General features: G+C 31.2%; 1 protein-coding gene across 10 annotated transcripts in view; it reads right to left on the minus strand.

Annotated features, from left to right (window-relative positions):
• The window catches only part of LOC140663336 (UPF0489 protein C5orf22 homolog), a 244,223-nt gene that overhangs the window by 145,098 nt on the left and 72,293 nt on the right, over positions 1–26,832 (minus strand). For 4 of the 10 annotated variants that reach the window (XR_012046257.1, XR_012046256.1, XM_072887392.1 and 1 more), the window contains exon 4: positions 26,290–26,342. The exons of 5 other annotated variants lie outside the window; for them this stretch is intronic. Coding sequence is in view for 3 of the 5 variants with exons in the window: in XM_072887392.1 (XP_072743493.1) it covers positions 26,290–26,342 (53 nt within the window). In the remaining 2 variants the exon portion in view is untranslated. Of the gene's footprint in view, positions 1–24,150; positions 24,412–26,289; positions 26,343–26,832 lie in introns of those variants that run through there. One more of the 10 variants, XM_072887389.1, reaches the window with a different exon arrangement.

A 26,832-nucleotide genomic window follows, 5' to 3' on the forward strand; every position in this document is an offset into this window, starting at 1 on the left:
TTCCTTGGCGCGTTCCATTTGCGTAAGCCCGTAAACCTCATGCTCGGCGACGCTTATTAACTCAACAGGCCTAGCGTGCGTCTGTGTAATAATGATCTGTATAAAATAAATCGTTATGTCGTAATCCGGTTGATTTATAAATAAATCTCTTCCTCGGCCGCGCATTTCTGTATCTTTACGCGATATCGCGCATCCACCGCACCGCATGAGACGTAGAGTACAGACTTTATGTATCATAAACTTAATATAAGTTTAAAAGAAAAAAAAAGTTTTCACATAACGACGTTAATAAAAAAATAAATTTACATTTTATATATTGTATATAAAATATATTTAACATCTTAAAATTAATAATAGCAAAACAAAAATTTTCGCAGAATAATTAACTTTTTTCGGAATTAATTTAAAAAATCTAATAATATTTCTAAAATTTCAATGCTAATATTTTACAAATATTTATTCAAAAGTTTCGCTATTGCTGTTACATCTGAGATTCTGCGTGCGCATGAGATAATAATGAAATTATTAGATAAAAGTTATTAAGATAGTATCACAACTCTGATATATTGATAATGACAATATGAAGGATAATTGAAAATCTATCGATCAAATATTAAATATTCTTCTTTGGTCAGATAATAAGACATAATAGAGAGGCGTAACAGAGAATGTAGTCAAGTATCGATGTCCATAGATACAGTCATAATAATACTATCACGATAGACGTGTTATTGTGAAGCAATACAGATAAAGACTCAGCACTTTTCATGATACAATGCATTGATTCTCATCAACACTTTCATAAAGATATGAAAATTTGATATGAATAAACATCATTTATAACCATCAATCAATCATTGAACATCCTCTATTAACCAAAATGATTTCAAAGGGAACAGATATTATGCACATAAACCAATAAAAAGATTATTCATGTGATCATAATTTTTAGCATTCATTTATAATCAATTGTAGCATTTATATCTTTTAATTAATCTCATCAAACTCATCAATTTGTGAAATATGGATTGCAAGATGATTAGAAAAATGTGATTTAATTTTGTATTTTCCTCTTTTTTTCTTTCTCCGGTAGATTAATTTTGTCTTCAATGAATTTATCAAAATTATTATTTCATTGCAAAATAAAAAATTCAGATGTAAAAAATTTTAATCAGCTCCATTAAGATAAACATTATAAAATACAAAGATTTTACGCAACAGATTTTTTGATTAATCATAAAATGTGTATACACAATATAAATTCGTTTGATCGTTGATTAAAATAATTGGTGAATAATTTAATTTATAAATTAACCAATATCATGTAAGTCTCGATTATCAGAATAAAATTTTACATATACATTTATATAATTAAAGGTATATGATTAAAGGATGACGCCATCGTGGCGTCGTAACATTACAATAATGATGAACGATACATGAAAATGGCTGCGAATAAGTTTCAGCTAAGGTTATAAATAAACACGTCGGTGTGAGCCTTCAAGGTTACCTCAATTATACTTGCACGAATAGCAAGTAATTATTATTAAGAAATAAATATTTACAGTGGGAAACTGCTTTAAAATATGTATGTACGAGAAAAAAGGAAACTGTTACTTATAATTATAAGATAAGAGAGAATGGAGTGAGACTTTTATATACAAGGCTATATATAAGTATTTTTTGTACGTAACAGGATTTATTACACGTATTTGTAACAAAATCTTGAAAAACTTGTAATTATATTGAGGAAATAACCGTGTAAAATTCTGATAAAAAAGTGACAAGTATTGTACACTATAAATTATTATCATCCTATAAATTATTCTCCTCTTTCCAAGCATCTCGTATATATACGATAGAACAATGACAATTGCAATTAATTTTTAATCTTTCTTTATATTTCAACGAAAATCGTTATTCGTCACAATCATCATCATTTTGCTAATTTGCTTATAAAATTTTAATTATATTTTATAAACTTTTGATTACTTTTTTTTTATACTATCATATCTGATTTCAAAGTGATTGAAATAAATTTTTTAAAACTATAAGAACGTTCACGATTTTAATAAAATGATATATAGATGTTAAATTAACTGAGATCGTGAGTCATGAGCATATCAAACCTGACCCCGTCTCTACTCATAAGAATATGAATGCAAATTCCTACTATGCTGTACACAAACATTAAGTAATACATGATGATCATCTAATCTGTAAGAGCAGTTATTTATAAAACCAACGTAATGCAATAATATTACATGTGCCAATACTTGTTATTATAGTACAATATACTATTTACTATATATAAAAAAATTATAACTTACAATTAGTATGCTTATAAATTATAAAACACACGCGCTCGAAGAATACCTAACCGCATTAGGAACCATATTTCTATTGAAACACATAAAAAAATGCATGCAAAAACAACTGCATACAAGTATACATGATTTTGCACAGGGTAATTTTAGTCGCAATCAGTGAGACTGAATATTCAGACGATTATCGCGATTGCTCTGGTTCAAAGTTTCAATTACGAGCAATTTATCTCTGCTTTTCTGTGTAATCAAGGAAACATCAATCCAAAAGACAGATTTCAGGCCAGTTACGGTGAGAGAAATTATAGCAAATAAGTGAGATGGACGGACGGCGGAAGTGACGGGGCTTCTGCAAAGTAATGTAACGACCGCGCTATCTTATCAAAGGTTGATATTTGTTATGTTTAAAAAGAAACATAAATCTACATCACTTTTTTAAATTCACGTGCAGCAATATGTGTAATTAGATATTTGACACGTACACATTAGGATAATAATTAATTATGCTATTTTGAAAATCATTTTAATGATTAGATAAATTAAAAATAAACGAGATGTGTAATAAACATTTTTTAATGATTTTCAAAAATACCAAACTATTATTTTTAGAGCTTTGTCAACCGCAAAACATTTCGACAAAAGAAAAGAAACGAAATTAGCAACCCCAGTTCATTTACATGTGACACAGTGTGGTTATTCACGTATAGTCATTAAAATAATGAGCCAAGTCATTTCCTGTAAAATGATATCGGTAATACCGCCCTGGTTTGCATAACGTGTATTACGTCTAAAAAAGAGGGTGCCGATAAAGATCGTTGAATCTTTTAACGACAAGCTCGAGTGCGGCAACTTTGACAATTCTCTGTCAATCAACAACATCCGCTTGCATTATTTATTAAGCACGTTATTTCCGTTACACTTGCTTTTTGGAGATATTTATTATATATTGTTTGTATTTTCTCCTACAGCAAAAACTCGGAATAATAGAAAAGTTAAATCATAGATGTAAATTATTTATATCATTTAGAGAATATTCAGAGGAGATTCTTCCTTGTGTCATAAATCTCATAAATACCAAAATATTAAAAAATATTTTCACGTTACAATGGAATGAGAATCTTTATAATTTTTAAAACTCATTTTCTTTGCTGTACTTTAAAAATATCAAAAATGATGACCGTATCGGCTTATTAATTTCACGAGCTTGTTAAATGCGACCGTGTACCAGGTGCGATGCGTATCGATATTGCAAATTTGAGAGACATGTCTACAGAACTGTGTCTACAGTTCATTATCGGAGCATCTGAGATGAAGTCGGACGTACTCGGACCGTAGGGTTCGCCGCTTTTTGATGCTCGGAGTTACTTTCGAAAAGCGTGACTGCCATCAACGAGCGGAGACCGACACCGTCATTATCTTCCTTCCTTCCAATTATCGAGCACCTTCGTGTCAATGTGCACGCTTATTCCACGAGCTCACGAGTACGCGCAAACGGCGCCTTAATCTTCGCGCGACGATCTTCGTGGCCGGCAAAACGTCGCACTCGCTCGATCGCAATTTTCGATCGCGCCTATATGTCGCCATGTGTCCCGCGTACATGTAAACGAATAGCGGCATCTGCGGCCCACGAATTCCAAATTTAAAAATCGACTAATAAACAGCAGTTCTTAATAACGTTATCGAGGCGGATTAAGCGCAAATTATGCGACATTCGAACCAATTAACAAAACGGTAGATTACTGTTTCTATCTCATCGCAGCTTTATATTATCAAACTACTGTCATCTCTTACTGTATTTCAAACTGCCAGACTAAGCAAGAATATCATTATGGATTCAGTATTATAGATATAACATCAGTATTATAGATATAACATCAGATTATTTCTTCATTCCTGCTTCGACAAATGCTCTCTAATCGCGTGATTAAGTAAACAATATCAGATAAACTGGGGCAGATAAATAGCGCGAGATATTAACTCTTTCGAAAGCATTAAAAAATATAAATATCACATAAATACGATCCATATAAACTCGTGTATTAACTTATGCAATATTACGTTGTAGAATTCACTTATTTTTTTGCAATGCTTCTAGTTCATAAATTAAGTGTTTTTTTTCGCGAGCCGAAGAGATACTCTTACTCCCATAATTATCCGTATACATCGATAACATCTCGTTACGGCAGCGCGACAAGGAGCGAAATCGGCGCGGACGATTCGCGATTGTGCTGCACGTTCGGCGCGTCGGGAAAGGTGGCGTCGTAATTGGGTCGTCGGCATTTAGCCGACAATTATGAATATCGGGGCTCGTAAATAATTTCGCAGCGCACTGCGAATCGGTGCGGGTGATCGGAGACGCGCCCGTAATTTCTACGGCACGCACCTGTACCGATCCATCAAGAGTTGCCGATAGTCGCGCGATAGGAAACGCTCGGACACGGATGTACCTGCGGGTACATCGAAATTTATTGCTTTAATTACGTCGAAGCAACGATCTATATCGTTTGATACATTATGACGAAACTGGGCGACAGCCCCTCATCTGCTTCTATCGGTGAAAAGCCTCGCTGACGCAAACTCGACGCTTCCATAAATATTTCACGGATGATCGAAAAAAAAGAGAGATTTTGTATACTTAATATTTCTTTCTAACAGCCTAAACTTTTTTGTTTTGTTTATATAATTGAAATACATTTGTCTTTCAATTTATACTTTTTTTTATTACTTTTCAATAGCAGTTTCATCTATTGATAACAAATATTTATATAAAAAATTATATATAATAATATGTGGATAAATAAATATTGGAAATATATAAATTTTCAATATTTGTGTATTGTGTATATCTACAATCTTTTATATAACTTTAAAACATTGTTGTATCGTTACTTGTATCAAGGTAAAAGTATAAAATGTTTACGATAATATAAAAATCAGTTTGTGATAAATCAGCATATGCAAATTTATAATATAAACATTTTATTCGCAAACTGTTCAAGACGTATGTACATATATAAAACTTGTCATTTGATAGGTAATAAAGTCGTGCATAATTAACGATATGACAATATTTATTTATGTTTCTTTTTTTCTTTCGCTCTTTCATTAACTGAACATATTGAATAATTTCTCAATTTAGACCACTATCATCGTCATCAACTATTTGACGCACATTAATGAAAGAGTTGCACCTGGAAAATGCAGAAAGTTGTCTTTATGCACCGTAAACTGCATTAACATTCGATATTAAGAATCTCTCTCTCAGTTGTATCGAACATGATTCTTGCACTTCCGTATAGAGAAACGAGAAAGGTTTTCTGAAAAAGAAAAAGCACCTCTTCCTCTCTCTTTCTTTTTCTCGTGTACAGCCACCTTGCAGCTGCCGTATGTGATCCGCATTTGATCGTTTTACGCGGTAACACGTCATATTTTAAGCCTTAACGAGACGCATGCCACCACGCACCTTGTATTACCACGTATATTGTAACATCAAAAAAACAATGTCATACGAATCGCTCCAGAGCTATGTGTGTACACCTGCTTTCTCGGTGTTATCAGGTTTTTCAATTAAAGAAAAGTCAAGCTATAGAACATCAGATAATATCGAGCAACGGATATATATAATTTGAAATGTATAAAAAAATTTGACATGAAGTTAAAATAATCGTTCAAACGATTAGAAATAACGGTCAACGATAACATAATTGTTCGTAAACGATATCAATTTTGTGAAACACATACTGCCCGACAACTATCACTGCTCAATTTTTAATTATCTTCGCTACAATAAAATAAAAGAGATAAGATAGAGTCAAAACAATATAAGCAAAAGTATATGAAACGTACGTAACTTGTCCTAACAATCAAGGCTATCGATCAAGATTGTTAATGATTAAAATAATCTATATAAATATATAGATTATATTTTTGTCACTTTAGAACATGTAAATTTGTATCAATCAATACAATGCCAATAATAATGCCGATTAATCTATAGAAACGTTTGAATCCTATTAAAATGCAAAATAATGCACGTGAAATGTTAATCATGCAATCAACTCAGGTCGCTTTCACAATAACTGTACTGCTGCAAAATTTCGAAACGGAAGTAAAGACTCCTTTGCATTCATACCATCTATTGTCCGATACTGCATAGAATGATGCATTCTAACGGACCAATGTTCCCCCGTCAACGCATTCCGTGCATCGCGATCGAATTCAAAAGACTTGTCGTTACAATAGACGAAGACCGTTAGCGGTGTCATTATATAATTTAAATCACTGATACTATTAAACAATTAATTTTTGAAACTTGTTTCGTGAAAAAAAACTAAATTTACTATTTATTAGATAATATTGTATATAATCCATAATACAACATGAATTTCCGACGCAAATCTTATGTTTTTCGTATGACATCAATTTATTCTTGTCTACATTATTTTCAAGCAATCAAATAAACATTAAATTAATTGCGACACTATACATCCTTAGCAATCCCACGAATTATCCTCCCAGCTGTGAGGAAAAACAACATTTGTCTAACTTCATTTTAATCACATCCAACAAGAAATTTACTTTACAGGTATCTAACATATGTTCTAACATAACGCATTTTAGTCTCAAAGAATCATCATGAGAAATTGTTACTTATTTTAGATAAAAGTCTAGATAAGATAACAATCCTTTAGATTAAAGTAAAAATTACTATTAATAAATTTATTTAATATAAACAATAATTATATTTTTGCTAAAATATTTTGATTAAATTTATTGATTAAAACGCGCTTAAATAACAACTAAACTTATTTGCAAAAATTCATATTACAAATTTGTAGTCAGATTTATTTGCTTCTTCAGTATGCAAAAAATTTAAATTCAAAGCATCTGGCCTTGAAATAATTTTTAATCAAGTCGAAGCAGCCTATATGTAAATTTGCAATCAAAATGATTGACCATTTCATAAACGTGATTAGAATAGTTCGATAATCGTCAAGCTGACATGCACAGATTTCTGTGGTGATTTTCATGCGTGTCCACCTTTTTTTCAATTTCCCTTGTGTTTACTTGGCTCGTTTGTCATCTTTGTCCAAGGATCAAGATGATAATAAACATGAAATATTATCTTCCGACTTATAAAATTTATGGAAATTTTCAATAATAAAATGAATAACTGTGCATGCGGCATGACCAACGGCAACGACAAAACATGACGAAGTCCTCTATTATAGAAAATTTTATTAACGAACCGATCCCGGAAGACAAAGCCGCGCTATGCAACGTGTGCCACAGTGCATAAATCAACGGCGTTGGCTCGATCATTAAGTCTCTCTTTCTCTGGCATCGGGGTTGCATCTCGACGGCCGGGTCCGCCAGCCAGCAGCATCATAATGCGTCATCTCTTATTGTTTTCTTTGCACGTATGCAAGTTGCACGCGATCAATTTTTATGCACGCACGTAATATCGTATGCTTCTCGCGCGTGTGCATTTTCTCCTCCTTTTTCGAGAGATGGAAAATCCCTGAGAGCCGCCTTTATTGCCTGACCCCTTTATTATATATTTATAATCCACTTTTTAAACAAAGAACATTTTTCTATTAAGGACGAGAGTTAACAATGGTATAACGATTATTAATCGAAAAGAAAGAAGAATGAATTTATCAGCGGGGGAATGGTTAACCCTTCGACTCGCAAATTGTTGCATAATGCACGAGTGTTCGATTCACAAAGCAAGGCTGCCATTTACTCGAAATCTCTTATACAACATCTTGAAAATAATTCGAATCGTGATCGTTTGAGAAATTGATTTCCCTATTCAGAGTATATAAAATCCGAGTATCTGAATCCAGGCGGATTAAGCAGATTTTTATTGCCAATACGTATCTCGACATAAAACGGCATAAAACGAACTCGAGTACGCTGTCCTGATTATGATTTGCACACATTAATTCTCTATCGAAACTCACACTTTCACGCATAATCCGGATTGCACGCGGCCTCTAAACATAATAACAAACGAGGGAGGGTCATAATTCACAATAATTTCTGATTCCATTTAATTTCTGAATCCTCTAATCGACTCGACTTTTCTCACCTCGATTCTCTCGATTGGAATACGCTAACTATCCATTTAAATATCATTCCGCATATACACATGCCTAATTATCTCTCCATGAGGCCGCACGGATTTCTTACATTTCTCTTCTGCAGAAGTCGCCTTTTAAATTCTCATCAGAAGATTTCAGACAATAGATCTGGTTGCGATAAAAAAAACAATCATAATTCAATAGGTGTTATCTGGATAACAATAACCTGTCGGTCAGACAGGATTCCTGATCGCATTTCGGTAGCGAGTTCCCCCGGTCTTTCGTTCCTCTTCTTTTTCGCCAGTGCTCTTTCGCGAGGACCCTCTCGCAATCTCGGCTCCTCGGCAACGATAATTACGTGTAATTAGCAAGGCGGCGTACCTATACCCGCGGCGATACGCGGTTTCACGTGTAGTCATTATGCGTTGCACGCTCTTATGCGTACGACTATATTTCTTGTGTACTGACAGCACTGAGACTGCCCACTGCGGCGGGACCCCTACACCGCTACACCGGGATTTCTAGAGGTACCACTAACATTCCTATCGCAGGTCTTCGATTTTCATTCGGGCCTCGTGGTTATTTACACAGCGTGAGTCATCATCGGGTGTTTTGACACTTTTATGAAGCGTACAATTTCTCGCGAGAATAAAAACACGAACCAAGAAAAAGAGTTATATCAAGAAAGAAATGCGTCAATTATTTTTCTAAATAGAATCGTGAAAAATGTGTTTCAACCGTTAAAATCTCTAAGAATATTTTATCTCTTTCATGATAATTGTATAACTTCTTTTTTTATTCATTCATGCGATTCCAAGTAAAAATTACGTTTGAATCTACTAAACTTTTATGTCAAGGATCTGTAAATGATTATATTAACAAGTTTACGAAAACTAGTATGTTTTTCGCATAAAGTAATGGAAATTTTTTTATAGATTAAAGGATCTATAAACTACATCCCTTCTCCCTTCGATACGTGAATTCACCTTCGACATTACGGTAACGGGATTGTTATACAAGCTTATTTCTAATCATCTTTGATCTCCGTCTACCTTCCGGCCATACATAGCTCAAAGATCACGCGGCTGTAATTAATTACACGTGTCTCTATGTTGGAAAGATTATTCATAACTCAACAATATGATCGTACGTTTATGTCAAGTGAAAGTATCGTATGTTGAGATAAAAAGATTCCATTTTATTTCATGGAAAAAAATTTACGTGCTACTTGCGTGTTGAGATAATCTTTTACAGGTTTAATTACACTTTCGATACGCAAGAAAAAGTTCTAATACCCTATATAAAATCTTATAAAATAGCATATACTTACGTATATCACGAGTATATATTATATGTACACGTATATATGTAATGTATAAGGTTTGTATAAGTTTTATAAATATTATTTCATGATAAGAGTTACAATATGTCGCAAATATTAATAGTGTTTAAATGACGTGCATAATATATGTATCTATGTTCAAAGAAACATTTTTCTCGTAAAATCCCTTTGATCATGCGAGTTACTTAAAATCTGCAAACTATCAATGTCAACCCTCGATCTCAGTTCCCTCGAGTATAAGTGTCGTGTTCTTCACAACCCGCGTTCGCAGGCATGGATATCACTTTGGTCACGATATTATTTATAACTCGACGCGAGACATTCTGTATATTCGCATTGCAGAAAATATACAGAATCTTGACACGCGAAGTTTCGCTCTCTCATCTCGGACACGAGTCCAGTCGAGGTTATTGGACAGGCGCAAATTTTTTTCTCGCTTGTGAAAACATCAAATTATTTTCGCGACACAACAGACGTTTCGTCTTGACAGGGTCTCTCTATAAATTTACAACAGATCGCGATGTTTTTCCATCGGAAATCATCCAGGTGAAAAGCTTACCTCTTTCGCATTATCATATGAACGGTCCATCCATCATTACGGTTTATAGTCACCGAATCATCAAAAACCGGAAACGCGAAATTTTTTTATATACTCTCTGTCGTTAAATTATGCATAAGTTGAAAATAAGCAATGCGATTAGTGTTGTTACTATCACGTAAAATCAAACTTTTAACGCAATCGATTAGCGCAGCACAAGTTTAATGTGTGCGAAAGACTGAATTTAAAAAATAATAAATGACTGCAATATTGACGATGTCTAGAAATTTACTGAGCACTTGATATTCAGCTTATTACATTTTTACAAGATTATTAGTATTAAAATACTTGCCGTAAAATTATTAATAAAATAAAAAGTAGGTTTAAATATATTACAAATAACAAATTACACGATTACATACATTCTAAGCAATCACGCAGTAAGATTTTTTGTGCAATAATTTTATTTAAATTTTAATTAAAAATTAATTTAAAGTTATTTTTCACTTTATACAATATATTATATCATTAATCTATAATATTATTATAAAAATTGCATGTTGTGATGTTTAATAACATAATACTAGAAATTTTATTACAATTTCTCGTCACTTAATCATGTACACCAAATACAAATAATTTTGAACGATGACGTGATTTAAGTGAAATATATTACCTAAGAATCTCTTTCTCTCTAATATTACTAATCTAAAAGTCATTCTATTTCAAACAAGACTCGCAACCGATTGTGAAAACTTCAAACTGACCTATCAGTCAGCACTCCCTACAAGGCATACAATTCAAGCAAAGTGACATTTCGCAGACTTAAGAGAGGCAGTAATATAGAGACTTTCGCAGCGAGTGAGCGAAACTAAAGAGACGTAAATCTTTGGCGCGAGTCAGCCAATAGGTTTATTTTCCCTATTCGTCGGTTCGTCTAAAAGGCTAACAGCAATTATGGCGTTTATTGCGCGCCTGTAATCCGGTCGCAGCGTGAGTTCGTTTTATGAAATCTTATAACACCATAGTGCAAACGCGTTAAATCAGCATTCGCAGGAGTGTTTTTATCGTGGGTTTTTTTCGCAAAAAATAATTTATCTCTTGGATATTTGCGGTATCATAAAAGTATAAGAAACAATTTTTCACACGCTTGTTGAACATACACATAGTATAAAATATTTATTATTGTTACGTGATTAAAATTTTTATAACAAATACTCTTTCTGCATACCTTTATTTATAAAATTTATTTTCTATGCTCTGCTGTTGAAAAGAAAACATAAAAAAATGAGAGAAAAAGAAAGATATCATCATAAATATTTCATCCGTAAATGTCTCCAATTTGTAATAATTTATCAAAATATTCGTCAAGCATCAATGAATTATTCATAATATAAGTAAATTATTTATGGAAATAATTTTTATTTTTATTAAACACATGTACAAATATTTTAAATTTAAAATAGACAAAATTTAATATATGTATTAGCTTTGCGATATCTCTTTGCAAGAACATTACTTTGTTATATCAGAGTGTAAAACGATCACGAATATAAAACTATCTATATATATATATATATATATATATATATATATATATATATTATGTACTTTTTTGTTCGATAAGCCTTCCGCTTGTGCTCTAATACGTAATATTTCACAATAATAAATCGCAATCAACCGCCAAATCGCACTGGGATAATCGATCGTTCCACGCAACACGACGTCGATCACCATGTGTCTCATGAAAAGGAGAAATCGAAGTATGTAATCAAGATAAATAATGATAGCATAAAGTGGCGATCAAAAAACGATCAAATTCAAAAAGCGATATGAAAGGCGTGTTTAAAATAAATCATCATATTTTTCACAAAAAAGTGTGCAAAAGATATGATAAGAACGTATCTTTTTTCAAATATCTACTTTAACAATATTTTTATTTTTAAGCCGAGAGACGACGTATATTTCAAATTTCTTTTGTTCAAAAATTAGCGATTTATATTAAATAGTCGTCGAACCTAAATTTTTCTTCAAAAGCGGCCCCATTCTAAATATACATTAAAATTTCCTTCATCTAATGAAGAATTTCTGATTTTCTTCATCGGATAAATTTCTGAGAAAAGAAATTAAAAAGTAAGAGAGAAAATTCATCTGTCAATACTAATCACGTTCGTGCTAATTGACATTAATTCTACTCTTAATTTGGCTATCTACGTGTCTAATTTTCGCAATCTACCGTTAGTAGACCGCAACGCCTGTCACAGCTCGCGACTGTAAAATAGAGAATTATCTGACGGATTCCGTATTCGCGGCAGGCTTTCTACGCCGTTGATCGCTGGAAAGATTCCAGAGTATGAAAACAGGTCGAAGGCGACGTTTTCAAGTGTCTCATAACTTGTAACACATATAACTCGTTGGAATGCGCAATTTCGCCGATAAAGATCTCGTATTGTTAGCTAGGGCATCTTCTTTAATTACGAAATAATTGCTTTATTTATCATTTCGCTGTAGCATTGATAAAGTCCAATATAAATAATCAGATTAATATCAATTTTCAAGCCGAAATACATAATTTCATATTATATTTTTACTTTCCAGTTAGCCTTTACGCTAATTCTTAATTTATGCTAATAATTTGCTGTAACATTTTTTATTAGAATAACTGCTAAGTATTTTTTTAGACATCTATACTTATAGTTCTGACAATTAAAATTATTATCTATTACTAAGTAAAAGACATTAAGACTTTATCCGGCTTAAATTCTTCCAGCACCGAGTGTAATATCATATTACACGCTGAAGTGAGAAGTAATGATGCAACTTAGGCAAGATAACGCGATAGGTAGATGATATATAATCGGCAGTATATAATCGTAGATTCTGTCTCTTTCCTGTACTTGTAAAAAAATGCACGTTTAAAAGCTACTTCGACACGTACTTCGACAGCAATACCTCATGACGATTATTTCTCTTAATTGTACCGCGATGAAGTCTACGTGGTAATTTTAGCATCAAGTTTCAGGATATACATTGCAACACGCGTTTCCCTCTCGATTCTCGATTTTCTCGAAAGGTGGAGGCAGTGCAACATCGAAATAGATTCTCCGCCGTGAAACGAAATGACAGCGTGTCCGCGCGCGAATTAATCACCCGGTGATAATTAATTTTGTCCGCGGCGTAACCTACCTACACCCGGTTCCCGGCGTAAAAATTCTACGTTCCGTAGAACATAAGTTAACCCGAAGTAACAGGTAACTGCCTCCGCTGTGCTGTCTTCGTATATATACCTTTAAGATACAGGAAGGGTCGGACAGAAAACGCGGATGCAAGAGAAGGTGTAATTAATTCTCTCGAATAAACCATGTGAAACGAAAAGAGCAGACTTGATTACGCGTACAATGTGTCGTTAATTAATAAGAAGATTAATTAATAAGAACAAGATATATTTCTAACCAGGCTTCAATAATAACATTTTTTACGCACAAATAAAATACCAGCATTTATCTGAATAACTATTTGCATACGTTGCTTTTATGTCGCGTCTAATATCAAAAAACTGACAATTATCGTAATTATAAAATACAAGTGTGGATATGAAGGATGAAATACCATACGATTGCTAGGATTTTTCGTGCGTCAATGCACAAATTAATGTTGTAACTCTTGCGAAACTCTTAGAAATAAAAAATTAGACGTGACGTAACAAGTTTATCCTAGTTTTATTATACTTTTCAATGTTTTATTTTCGTTGCAAGAATGTGAGGGCTATCCTGTGCACGATTTATATAATATTGCATTAAACGATATATCGGATCTAGCTTAAAGATTACTGTCCTGACAGAGTAAACAGTACTATTACTATAAATAACTTTTACCGTTATTGTCACATTTTTTTCGGCAAATATGAAATGACATGCCATGCTAATCGCTAATCCATTCATGTTACAACCCTATTACTACGCATAAATAAAATATTGCGAGACAACTAGACATGTATTAAAGACAAATTGATTTTGTAAGAAAGCAAATGGTATTGTATTACTATATAATTTGCAGCAGACTACGACAATAATAATGACAATCGCGCTATTATATTTATATCTGATATGATAATCACAAATAGTATCGCAGGTGTTTCGCTGCTCGTAATAGTATTATCTTTGTTGCCACGGCGATAAAACAAAAAGGAACTTTTATGAGACGATTTAATGCCTTCTCATAGAATGCCTGTGTATTTCATGTTATAACGGTACAATCAAATCTCCACGAAGTTGATCCACTTTGTCTTTAATAACGTAGCAGCAAATTCCATGCTATTACAATCATGTGTAATAAACGTCGCAGCTGAACATTGCAGTAATTATGCAACTATTTGAATGCTAATATATGTATATTGATGTAATTTCCTGCATACACTAATCAGAAAATATTTACGGATATTATATTTTTACATGTACAAGTAATACAGAATAAACTATAATTATTTTATTTAAAGTCTTCTCTTTTATGTTTAATTTTATTAGAATTGACATACTGAATAAAACTTATTACAGCTGTAATTTTTCTATTTTTTAACCCTGAAATGTAATTAAATCTTTGTAGAATTCACTTACGAGTAAAAAAATTAATTAAAGAATAAAAGAATTTACTTTTTATTATAATTTTAGAATTCACAAATTTATATTAAAATATAAAAAAAATTTGGGATATGAATTTTATCAAAGAAATGAATTGCTATGTTTGGATGTCATCGATTCATATTGAGACAAATCAGAGTGTCTATTTAAATTTTGTCTTAAATCTAAAGTCACCTAATCAAATCATTTAGTCGATCGATAAGATTCATTTGATAGTCAAGATATCCGATTTGCAAGCATCCTTCCGCCGCATCGTCAGCTCGACAAAAAATTACCAAGATGTTTACCTATGAAATTCCACGCTGCAGTTTCGTTGACGCGACGCATACGAATGAATAGGGCATTAAGGCGCACATTAATGACTGATGGTATCGCTAAATAATGAAATCGCACAGCTGTAAAATTTATTTATTATTCGATCGCGAGAATGATAGAACAAGTGATCATCGGACAAATTCCAGTCTCGCCGGAATTGAAAAAATGAGATAGCAACGGTTCAAATGTCAGCAGTAAAAAAAAAAAAAAACGCGAATTTGTGCGGTTATTCGTGTAAACTTGCACGTATAACGCCCGAAAAAAAATTTCGCGAAAAGGGTACGAAATAATTTTACTACGAGACGCAATAATCGAGAATAACCCGCAATATTGACATCGATTTATTTTACAAAAGAAAAAGTGAATCTTTGATCATTTTACCATTATATTTTCTGCAAAAATTCTTATTTAAGCAGTGAAATAAGAAATAAGATATAAGTTTGAATTTTAAAACAATATTAATGTAAAAACGTCGTGATCAAATTTATTTATATCATCGTCTGTAAGTTTTTGAAGATTGATAACTGTATTAAAAAAGCATAAGAAAGTTGTTTAAAACATGTTCACTTTTATATCACCTACTCCAGATAATAATGTAAAATAGCAGAGAAGCGAGAGTTCTGATATCTTTTATGCACAATCAATTCCAAGTTTGTTGTCAATATCAGTATGGAATTTCTGTTACAAAACATCTCATATTTTTTATACTTCTATAGATCGTAAGGAAATTCAAATTTATGACACATTACAATACATGGAATCTCAGACATTCTCTGGTGTTTGAAATTTATTACCTTGCATAAAATACGCGAGGTATAACAATAAACTGATAACAGAAATAGTTCTCATAGAATTTCCAAGTGTTTTGATGTTAAACGACTCTGCAGACGATTTATGATACACGCTTACGCTCATAGTTTCCTAAGCAAGTGAAATTAAAATGTGAAAAAAATAACCGAGACGGAACGATAACGCTTCGGTTAAAATAACACGTTAAAGAGGTTATTTTAAATTATACACGCTATATTGAAGACTTTGTAATTACAGCAGTAAAACTTCAGAATTACCTATTCAATTCGCATTGCGCTCGAGAAATCAAGACAATTATTCGTTACTAACAAGCATTCGTTACTAGCACGTCTATTAATTTCTCCGCAATGTTGCCGTACATTTCATTTTTTTACAAACAAGTGAATATTTAAGAGAAAAAGAGATAAGTAGAAAGTAAAGAAAAAGCCAACAAGCATAAATTATAAACGCTATCGCTCACAGAAATAGTAGCTCGCTCCTTTATAGATTTTCGTATTACACGTATACGAAATATGTAATTTATCTAGTATAACCACATGTATATATATATATATAATTCTCTTTTTAAATTATATTTATAAAACATAATAAATCTAATACATTCTTCCTGCATACGCAACGACCGACATGCAATAATGCACCGAGCATTATAAACGCAAAGAGAAATAAAATTTGTAATAATGCTTCGCGATAAATTACGCGACTGTAAAATTATCATCTATACTGCTTCTGACTATATTAATAGCTACATCCGCCATAATCATAGGTAACGAGGCCGATAATTCCTGTTAGAACGGTGATTCATTATGTCCGGCCGATGCGTTACGATATTTTATTTCATGGGGAATTTTTCCTGTCTCGGCTAAATGTTTAATGGCAATTTATGTCCTCGTTTTATGGACATATTATAAAATCCGGAAATCAATTTCTTCATCCACGAACGATTTCTTACGTGAAAGGCATATTTCCTGTTTCGCAAATATTATAACTTGTCATATATCTAACGTTTTTAGAAGAATTTATAATATAAATAGTAATTGTTTTCAAAATATTCAAGAAATTGTTAAAATATTCATCTTGTAATAATTCTGTCATTCATATGTTCTGTCACTCATTCGTTTAAAATGTTTGAATGACATCGTAAATCTGACACAAACTCTCTATTTACTCGCGTATGTATACGTATGTATTTTCATTCACTCAAATGCCTGACAAATTTACGTATGAAATATCTAAATGTTGAAAACACACAATAATATACGAAGATGAGAATCCAAATCACATGTAACTTATGAATATTTATTATACATTTCGGCTTAGATTTGTCTTTAATTATTAATAATTTGAAAATTATCATTGTATACATCACGACATTTAATAGTTCTCATATTTGACAGATTTAACTCTAAAATTTGAATATATATATAATATAACAAAAAATGAAATTTTCTGAACAACTATATATAATTTCTATAATTTAAATAAAATTTTTATCAGATCCAGTTATCACAATTCACGACAATTCTTTAAGCTATATAAAAATAAGATAAAAACACAGGAGACTAGAAACAAGTAATATTAATCAAGCGTAAAAATAAATTAATAGACAATCTGTAATAATAATCAATTGTGAAAATAGATTAATCAGACAAGACAATCTCTAATAGTAATTGTTAAAAAATCAGTCAAAAGGATTCGACATTTTGAAAGCACTCCATCCAAATGTCGATGAATTCGCGCATACATTTCAATAACTAACATGCTACAAATAGTTTTGTTATGTCAGTCAGCTAGATATTTATGTATGTGACACTTCATTGTTTTAACCTGATGTACTAACAAAAGTCAGACACGTGGGCTACTAATTATGCGTTGCGATGTTTTGTACTAATCGAATACGGATATATGTACATACTAACTGTCTACTCGATAGTCACGAACAGAATCGATTAATTAAATAACAATGAAATATGATATCCTCACCTTTCGCAGTACATATGTATATGATCGAATACGATCATTCAGTATTTTTAAGTGTTTTTATTACCACTTTTAAACGCTGCAATCGGTTGCAATTAATGTCTGAATTTTAAATCTCCGAGGCAATCAATCAAAATGTGCTGGTAAAAATAATGTTCCTATACATCACCTAAAATTATAATTTTCATGAGATACCTATGTTTGGACTTTTAATTTATCACATCGTATTATACTACTTGTAAGTTTTGAAAAGAAGAAAGAGAGAATTCTTTTAATTAATATTTTTATTAATTCAATAATTATTAAATTATTAAATTAAATACTGCATTAAATATTTTATTTTAGCAACTGCAATCTTTTCTATCTCACTTTTGTCTCATTGTCAGACCGAGTTTAGTTTCTACATGCAGAATTTCTAATTCATACATACATTAACAACTTATCGAAAACAACTACTCAAAAATTAATTAGTCATTAAAATGTTGAAAATTAAAAATTATAAAACCAATTTTTATTAGATATAAAAATCGTTCATTCCACCGGTCCTAAAGGAATTAATAGCATTTCAGGTTAGATAAGTCTTTCGCATCATGCAGTTTCTTTTCTGCCAGAGCTGGTTGCCGCACATGGCAGAACCGGGTGTTCGCCGAGATAGAATTCAAAGTCGCAGATGTATTCTACACATGCATATATATATATATATATATATATATATATATATATATAGATATAGGCAAAAATATATATCATAACGCGAGCACACGTGTGACACGTCACGCTTTGTACGCGCCGTCAATTTCGAAGCTTGTCATTCGATTCGCCGCTCGATAAAGCATGCCAAAGATTTTTCCTTCAAAAATGATATATACGATATCGCGTGTTATTTCCGTACGTAAAACACTGTTTTATTCCTCCAACAAGAGTTGCGTTTTAGATAAAAAAATCGCGGATCTTTTTATGAAAATGTACTTTAATCTTGTTAAAAACGTAATTTAGAAAAACAAAAATACTCAAAGCAATAAAATCAAAATTGAAAAAGTTATGGAGATTTATCCGTTCTCCAGGTATCAATATAATTTTTTTTTAAATATAGAAATTTTTTCCTCTAACTAAAAATGTCACACATTGTAGATAAATTATCTGATCTGATTTTGCTTGGAATTTGTTAGCTTGTTACTTAAACTTTCTGATCAGTTATCTCGCTTTTAGCACTGGGTTTGTCATTTTACGAGTCATTTACATAATTGAATCGCTTATCTAATTTAAGAATATAATAAATTCACAACTACGCTCAATAATAATTGGCAATAAAGACTTAGTGCTTCCGCATACTTTCATAAACATATCAACTCTTTCTTTCTCTTCTCTCTTCCTTTCTCGTCTTGCTAGCGATTGAAATTTGCATTCTATTCATGCTACTAACCCTTTGGCGAAATTCAAGAATTGTGACTATCTAACAGAGACTTTACGAAGTCGCAATGTGCACATAGTACACTTTACACTACAAAGAAAGTAATATCGTATTTATGTCATATTACGTAGTAATATGGTCATCTAGAAATGACATTTATACAATCGTATCGTATATCTACTAAACCAAATAGATATATTTACACATTTTATTATATTTGTATTATATATATATATATATATATATATACATACACTCCGCCGCACATAGTTATTAAAAATATTATCTCGGTAATATTAAGGGAGAAAATTCTGCATTATTAAAACTTGCCTAACTCATATAAACATAGAATTATTACGTTTCAACTAAAACTCATTTTTACGACAACTCTAAGGCTCATTTTCGACAATACTTTTCTTTTTCTCTAACTATGTGTTATGTATGAGTACCGTTAAATAATTATAAATGTATGATTTATCGCTACTCAATTTGCATCAAACATATAAAATAAATCTTATAGCATTTATCAATAATTAATTTAGGAATAATTTTCTAGATCTTACATCTCCCAGATTGGCATATAAACTTGAATGTTTGTGAGATTCATCTGGTGTCCAGCATTTTATACGAGACACGTACTTAAAACGGTAGTGTTTACGACTTAGGATCCCGTCTATTGGCCTGTCGGACGTAGAGTTTGTGTGGCTTCATGTCTCTTCCGCTATGCTCCGTCGCATGTAACGGTTGAACATCTATCTTCTTTTTGCCGTGCCGTGAAAAGTGACAGCAACCGAGCTACAACAGCATCGCCGTCAAAGAGCGAAGACCTTCCACACACTGCCGTCGCTCGATATTTCGGTTATTAATTTTTACGAGTGCCAACAAGTGGCACGAAAGAGATGCTCCTTTGATCGCGAATGACGGCCAACGATGCCAAGACAATTCGAATATATAGTAGTACGAGGTGAAATAGATCGAACAGATGCAAATTTAACTTCTGGCAGATTTGTAAGCACGCGCATGCCAAATCTTTTTAAATATCTTTATCTTCAATGAAAAAGAGAGAAAAAAATTCTGAATAAAATCATAAAACTATAAATAAATTTTTATATTTTATAGAAAAAGAGATAGAAGATATATTTCATCGTCAGTAATTTAGATAATTAAATAATATTTATATAATAATAATTTTTTCAACTTGTGCTATATTTTAAAATATTGACGAAAAAAATTTTTCTATAAAGTACCTTAGAGAATGTTTTATATGTTTTATTTTGATATATATTTTTCGCAGAGAATTTTTGTGATACACAACAATTTTTTTTCTATTTAATAAAAATGACTTTTATTATTAAAGTAATTAAATCACCATTTTACATCATAATATCCGCGTTTGCCGTGATATGTTGTAAGATATTATATTACTACAATAATTTATATGCTACGGATCTGATTGCCTCGTCATTATTGCAACTCAATTGCACTTCTTGTTACAAGTAGTAGCAAAGAGAATATGAACTGCCTAGCCATTACGTGCGACAAAGCATAACATTTACAAGCGTGGCGGTTTCACAAAAACTTAGTCACTGTACTGTAAGAATACGAAGGAAAATAAATAAAGATAAATGTGCTGTTTTAACACGTTTCTTATCGCGCACGATAACGCGATCTTACTATGACTATTATTAAGTTGTAAAAATTCTATGGCATACAAAGTTAAAACACAGTTATTCATTATTAAGATTGTTGCGAAATAATCGATACACAATTATATTTTCCATAAATTTACACAAAATATCAAAAATATCAAAAAATAATCAAAAAATAATCGATAAGAAAATTTATGTATAGTGCAACGCGGAGCATTAAATAATAATATATAAAAAATTTTGAAATAACATATGAAAATTTTTATTAAATTAAATGTATTGATATATAAATGTGACGTCTATTTTTTATAAAAGAATATTAATCATCTTTCGATTGCATCATAAAAGAAACAGAAAATAAGTTGCAGCTGCGAAATCATTAGCTTCGTCGCAACGTTTCCTATTTTCGTGATAATTATTCTAAACTAATTATATGCCATGTGTGCCACACATTTCTGCTCGCACTAATACACAATTATGTCTTATCCGTCATTAATAATCGTAAGGCTTTCTCATTAAATGTTATAAAATTTTTTAATATTATATTTATTATTTTAATATTATATTTATTACAATTTTAGAAATAATTTTAAATTATAGTACAAGAGCATTATATGCATTTATATGAATGTAACAAGATTGTAATTATAATTATGGTATTGCGCTTTTTGATATATTAATGGAAAATATATTTTAAGCAGTATAATCTTTTGTGGTCACCCAAATATTATATATTAAGTGTCGCAATATAACACTAATTCTGTAGCTGTTTTACTACAGTAAACGTCAAGTCTTTGCATGTAATACCTATAATTAATCTTTTTTGTGCTGCAACTGCTAACGATAAAAAATACGGGTTGAGGAAGCAGTGACCTACAATTTTCTCTGCGTTATAAAGAGAGTTCTACAAGGTTTCGGTTATTAAACTTTACAACCTGCATAAAAATAAAAGAGAAAAAAACAATATCTGTTTCGAAAACTATAAAAGTAACGATTCTCTATAAAAATACATTTTTCATGAAAAATTATTTACATTAAATGAATAAAGTATACAAAAAAATTTTTGCAATCCATACATATGAATATGTATGCTATGTTGAATATATTATGAGACTGCTATCAATGTTAATAAAAGAATATATTGGAAGCATAATTTGGTCAATAAACAGCTAAATCATTCACGGAATTTAATAGATTTTACCAAAACCGGCTATTATATATATATATATATATATATATATATTTTCTTTCAAAATAATAAATATTAAAATCTGCAGATTGCTTTCTTTCGATAAAATAAGTTATGCAAAAGATTCTTGCAACGTATTTCTTGTATTTGACATATGTTATTAAGAATATATATATCAAGTCCATTTCCACTGATATTACATTAATGTAATCAAGAGTATTAATTAATAGCAATGAACAACTTGTCATTAATATTAATGACTACAACAGGTGTATGTACATTAATGAATATTAAAATATACTTATATTTATTATTTTATATTATGGCAATGCAAATTAATATAATTATTTTGTATGTGAGAGAAACATTCATAATATTCTTGAAAAGTACTTTTTATTTGCGATAAAGTTGTGTATTTGAATATTTTTTAGAGGGAATTTGCTACAATTGATAAATAAATTCTATAAAGAACATTTCGCTAAAATTTGCTAATAAAAATAATTCTCAAGTTGATTTAATTTTATGACAATGTATATTTCTGCTCTTATTGTAGTAAAAATGTTTCATAGAAATTTCAACCGCATCTGATTCAGACTGTTATCTGGAAAAAAAACTCGGTCTATTAAGTCAAGAAGATAGCTCAAATGTATCAGCGATCTAAAAACCGAAAGAGTATGTCTGGGGCGTTCCATTATTAATTTTCATGATATCCGTCACGTGAAACGGTCATAAAAGCAGACCCATTCGACCGCAAGCGGCGCTTTTCGCGAGGAATCGTCGCGATCTAATGAATAATACAACAAAGTCTTCTAACGCGACCCCTTTGCCTCGGTTTTGTGCCCATATTTTTCTGCATCGTCTCACAGTCTTTTCGCATAAAACGACTGCCGGCCTGATCAGTGTATACCAGCCATATGTACCGTCTTGTAACACACCGAGAGACATTTCGCGGATCGTGACGTTGAGAATTTATAATGCTTTATTAAACGCACCTGCCTGATTTAAATGACTCGATACATTAACGCACTTATGGCAATATATAATGCGCGTTCTTCTTACGTGTTTTCTCGTTTTATAATACTTACTTCTAAATGATGAAAAATATTATACGGATGGAAGAATCCGATTCATTAATTTTTTCCCCTCTCGAGGAAGGTCGGTTTAACACAACTCTACGTCATTCCCGGAACATTCCGCCCTAATCGTTCAGAAAATCACGGAGGGACCGGCGCAAGTTGTGAAAGAACAGTTCGCCGAGGCCGTAATTAACTCTACAATCGGAATACTCTGGATAATATCCGATGCGTGCATTTAAGCGCGCAATTAGAATTAATGAAAGCTTCTCGAGCGGAAGAGTCTCGGGAAAGTATAAATTCCACGCACTGAATCGCTAGGCGCGGTGTATGCGAGTCGCGGCGAGATTTGGCATGCGGCCCACATACCATGCGGTGCCTTATCGGAATTCCAGAGGTGTCTCGGCGATATAACCGATGATAGGCCCGATCCGACTAGTGACTGCCGTAGCTTTCAATCCGCTAAAAAAGAGCAATCTGCTGACTTGATAAGTTACTCGATTAACGCGCAAATCGATTACCTGTGTGCGATTCGTATAATTTTGCATTCCAAAAATACCGAGCATCGACGTAGTAAAAAAATATTACAGTAGTATAACTTCGCCGAATAAAAATGTTATTCGTTCACAGTCGGAATAATATTAATAATGATAAATAATTTATGTAACAACGAATTTTAATTTAATAATATTAAATTATTAAATTATTAATAAAATTTTAAACACAAAGAAATACGGATATATGTTGAAATATTCCTTCTGATCTTACGTAAGAGAAATAACTGTATTACAATCATACTTTATCGCAGCGCTACTTATAGTATACAATAGTAATTCAATTGCAGTTGTTATCAAGGAACTTACAATCGAAAACCCGTTAATTATGCTTACAAGCAGAATTCTTTTTCTCCTCTCTCCTTATCCACGATTGTGTTCATCGTTATCGTTATCGCGGCTGGCGTGCAACATTCTTCTCTTTTATAAAGGACCACTATACTTATCTCGTAAAATTTCTCGCATTCATGCTTGACTGTCGTTTGTTACAGCCACATTTCTTTCTGCAATTATTTAAGCAGAATGTAGCACAAAGTTATTTAATCAAGAAGTGATTAATTAATATTGATTAAAATCATTAATAATAATGATTAAATATCCTTAATGTCAAGTAATACCTAAATAAGAATATAATATTTAATTGTTACAAATTTTTTCTGACTTAAAACTGAATTTTAATAATATAAATTGTTTTTAAATTAAAAAAAACTTTAACCATTACTACTACAAATTAGTTGAACTAACAATAAATGCGTTGCGCATTTTATAAATATTGTATTAATTACTATTGCAATAATTATAAATGAATACTAATTATAAAATAAATATTCCTTTGTATAGAAAAAAGAGAGAATATGTACATTTGGTGAGATATATGTGATATTAAGATGGTACTTAAATAATATACAAAAATGTATTAATTATGTAATATCACGATATTTATATAATCAACGAAATAATGAAAGATTTCTCTGATCAAAGAGAGATAAGCAAAATGTATAAGCAATGAGGTAAGTATGGCAAAAATTGGAATTTATGTACTAAATAAATATATTCAAAAAACAAATCTAAAGATTGGCAAGAAACAGTTATTATCTTGAAAGAGAGAGAGAGAGAGAGAGAGAGAGAGAGAGAGAGAGAGAGAGAGAGAGAGAGAGGGAAAGAGGGAGAGAAATGATTAGTTAATGCATAAGAATAAAACCATAAAAAAGATAATAGCATATCTAATAGCACTTAATGACGCGATAAATCTTTTATGCAGGTGATCACATGTTAAAACTCTGTTCCAAATATATCATGCCTGATCAACTTCACGACAGAAATAAAATATTAATTTAAATGTGAACATTTAAGCGAATAAAATATTTTTTATTAATAAATCCCAGAAAACATGTCAATATATCGTTTAGGTATAACTTATTAAAAAGATAATATTCTGAATAATTTCCTCAACGTAGTTTATATTTGTAAAAAAATTTCAATTACCTCTGATGATTTTTTTCTTCAAAATTGACATTTTATTATCAACTTTATCACTATATTGGAAAAAACGACCAACAAATATCAGTTATTAAATCAAATCAATTTTGACAAAAAGTTTCATTGGCAAAAATAATCGTATGTGGCTATCGAGGCAGCTATAATCGACCGTCGATCACATATGCATATTCATTTTTATGTACATGTAGCGGAAGCTCTTAACATTTCATGTTATCTATAGTCAGCCGGTAGACTCCCTTATTATTTGATCTCGTAGTCTCGTCATAGCATTTTCCGACGATCAGCTGTCTTATCGAATTGAATATCTTTCAGACACTCCTACACCTGGCGATCAGCCATGTAAGATCATCGTATCGTGAAACAAGAAAACGGAATCAAGAATTTAAAATTGCATGCGTACGATAAACGTTTATCGATCTATGTTTTCTTCTTTTCAGTGAACCATATAATTCCATACACTATTAATTCACACAGTTTTTTTGCCAAACTTATAACATCAATTATAAATTAATCGATGATGACAAAAGAATAATTTTAATTAAATATCACAAATAAATTGTTAAGTATTTCGCACAATAAGTACGTGAGCTATCATTTATTTAATACTAGAATTATTAACGAATCCAATATCATCATTTTTATCAGATGACAATTTTTAAAAAACATTTCTCATATTTATGAAAATTTTTTCACCTTCTTTTAGTAAATTACCTTTGTCTATGATGAAGATTTATTATAATTTAAAAAAATGATAGTAATAATTTACCTAAACTTTTTGGCAAAAATTATGTAATACTTAAACTTTTGGACACGTCAGAATTTTTCAACTATGTATACGTATATTGATTTGTAAAATAATAAATAAATAATTTAATACTCACCGGTACGATACGCAACAGCAGAGTTATAGTATGCATATACATCTGAGCTTGATCTATAAAATACAAATATGTATATTCAAATAAAATATATATGAAAAAAGCGTAAAAAATAATTAATATTTTAAAAAATAATTATTGCGCGCAAAACTAAATTTCTCATTCGTTATTTGAACAGATATTTTTAATAAAAAAATTATATATATGTAGTTCAAAGCTTTACTACTGTGATAAACTAATTTAGAGATAATAAATATTAAATTAAATACTCTATAAATTATTTACCGCCGTCGCCTGATGTCTCCTTGGCTATTGTTTCTATTGACTATTTGTTTAAAGGACGAATGAGAAATTCAATTTCATACAATTATTTCTTAAAATAAATATTATTTTAAATATTGTTTCATATGTATTTACATATAATTTGGATTACCCCTTTGTATTTTACAGATTTCAACGTGTGTTTACTACACTCCGTCGTTGCTCATCGTACCGATGAATTTTTAATTTCGTTTTATACATATATCTAATCATTTCAGTAAATCT

This window comes from Anoplolepis gracilipes, chromosome 3 (genome assembly GCF_047496725.1).
Source record: "Anoplolepis gracilipes chromosome 3, ASM4749672v1, whole genome shotgun sequence".
Classification (NCBI taxonomy): Eukaryota; Metazoa; Arthropoda; class Insecta; order Hymenoptera; family Formicidae; genus Anoplolepis; species Anoplolepis gracilipes.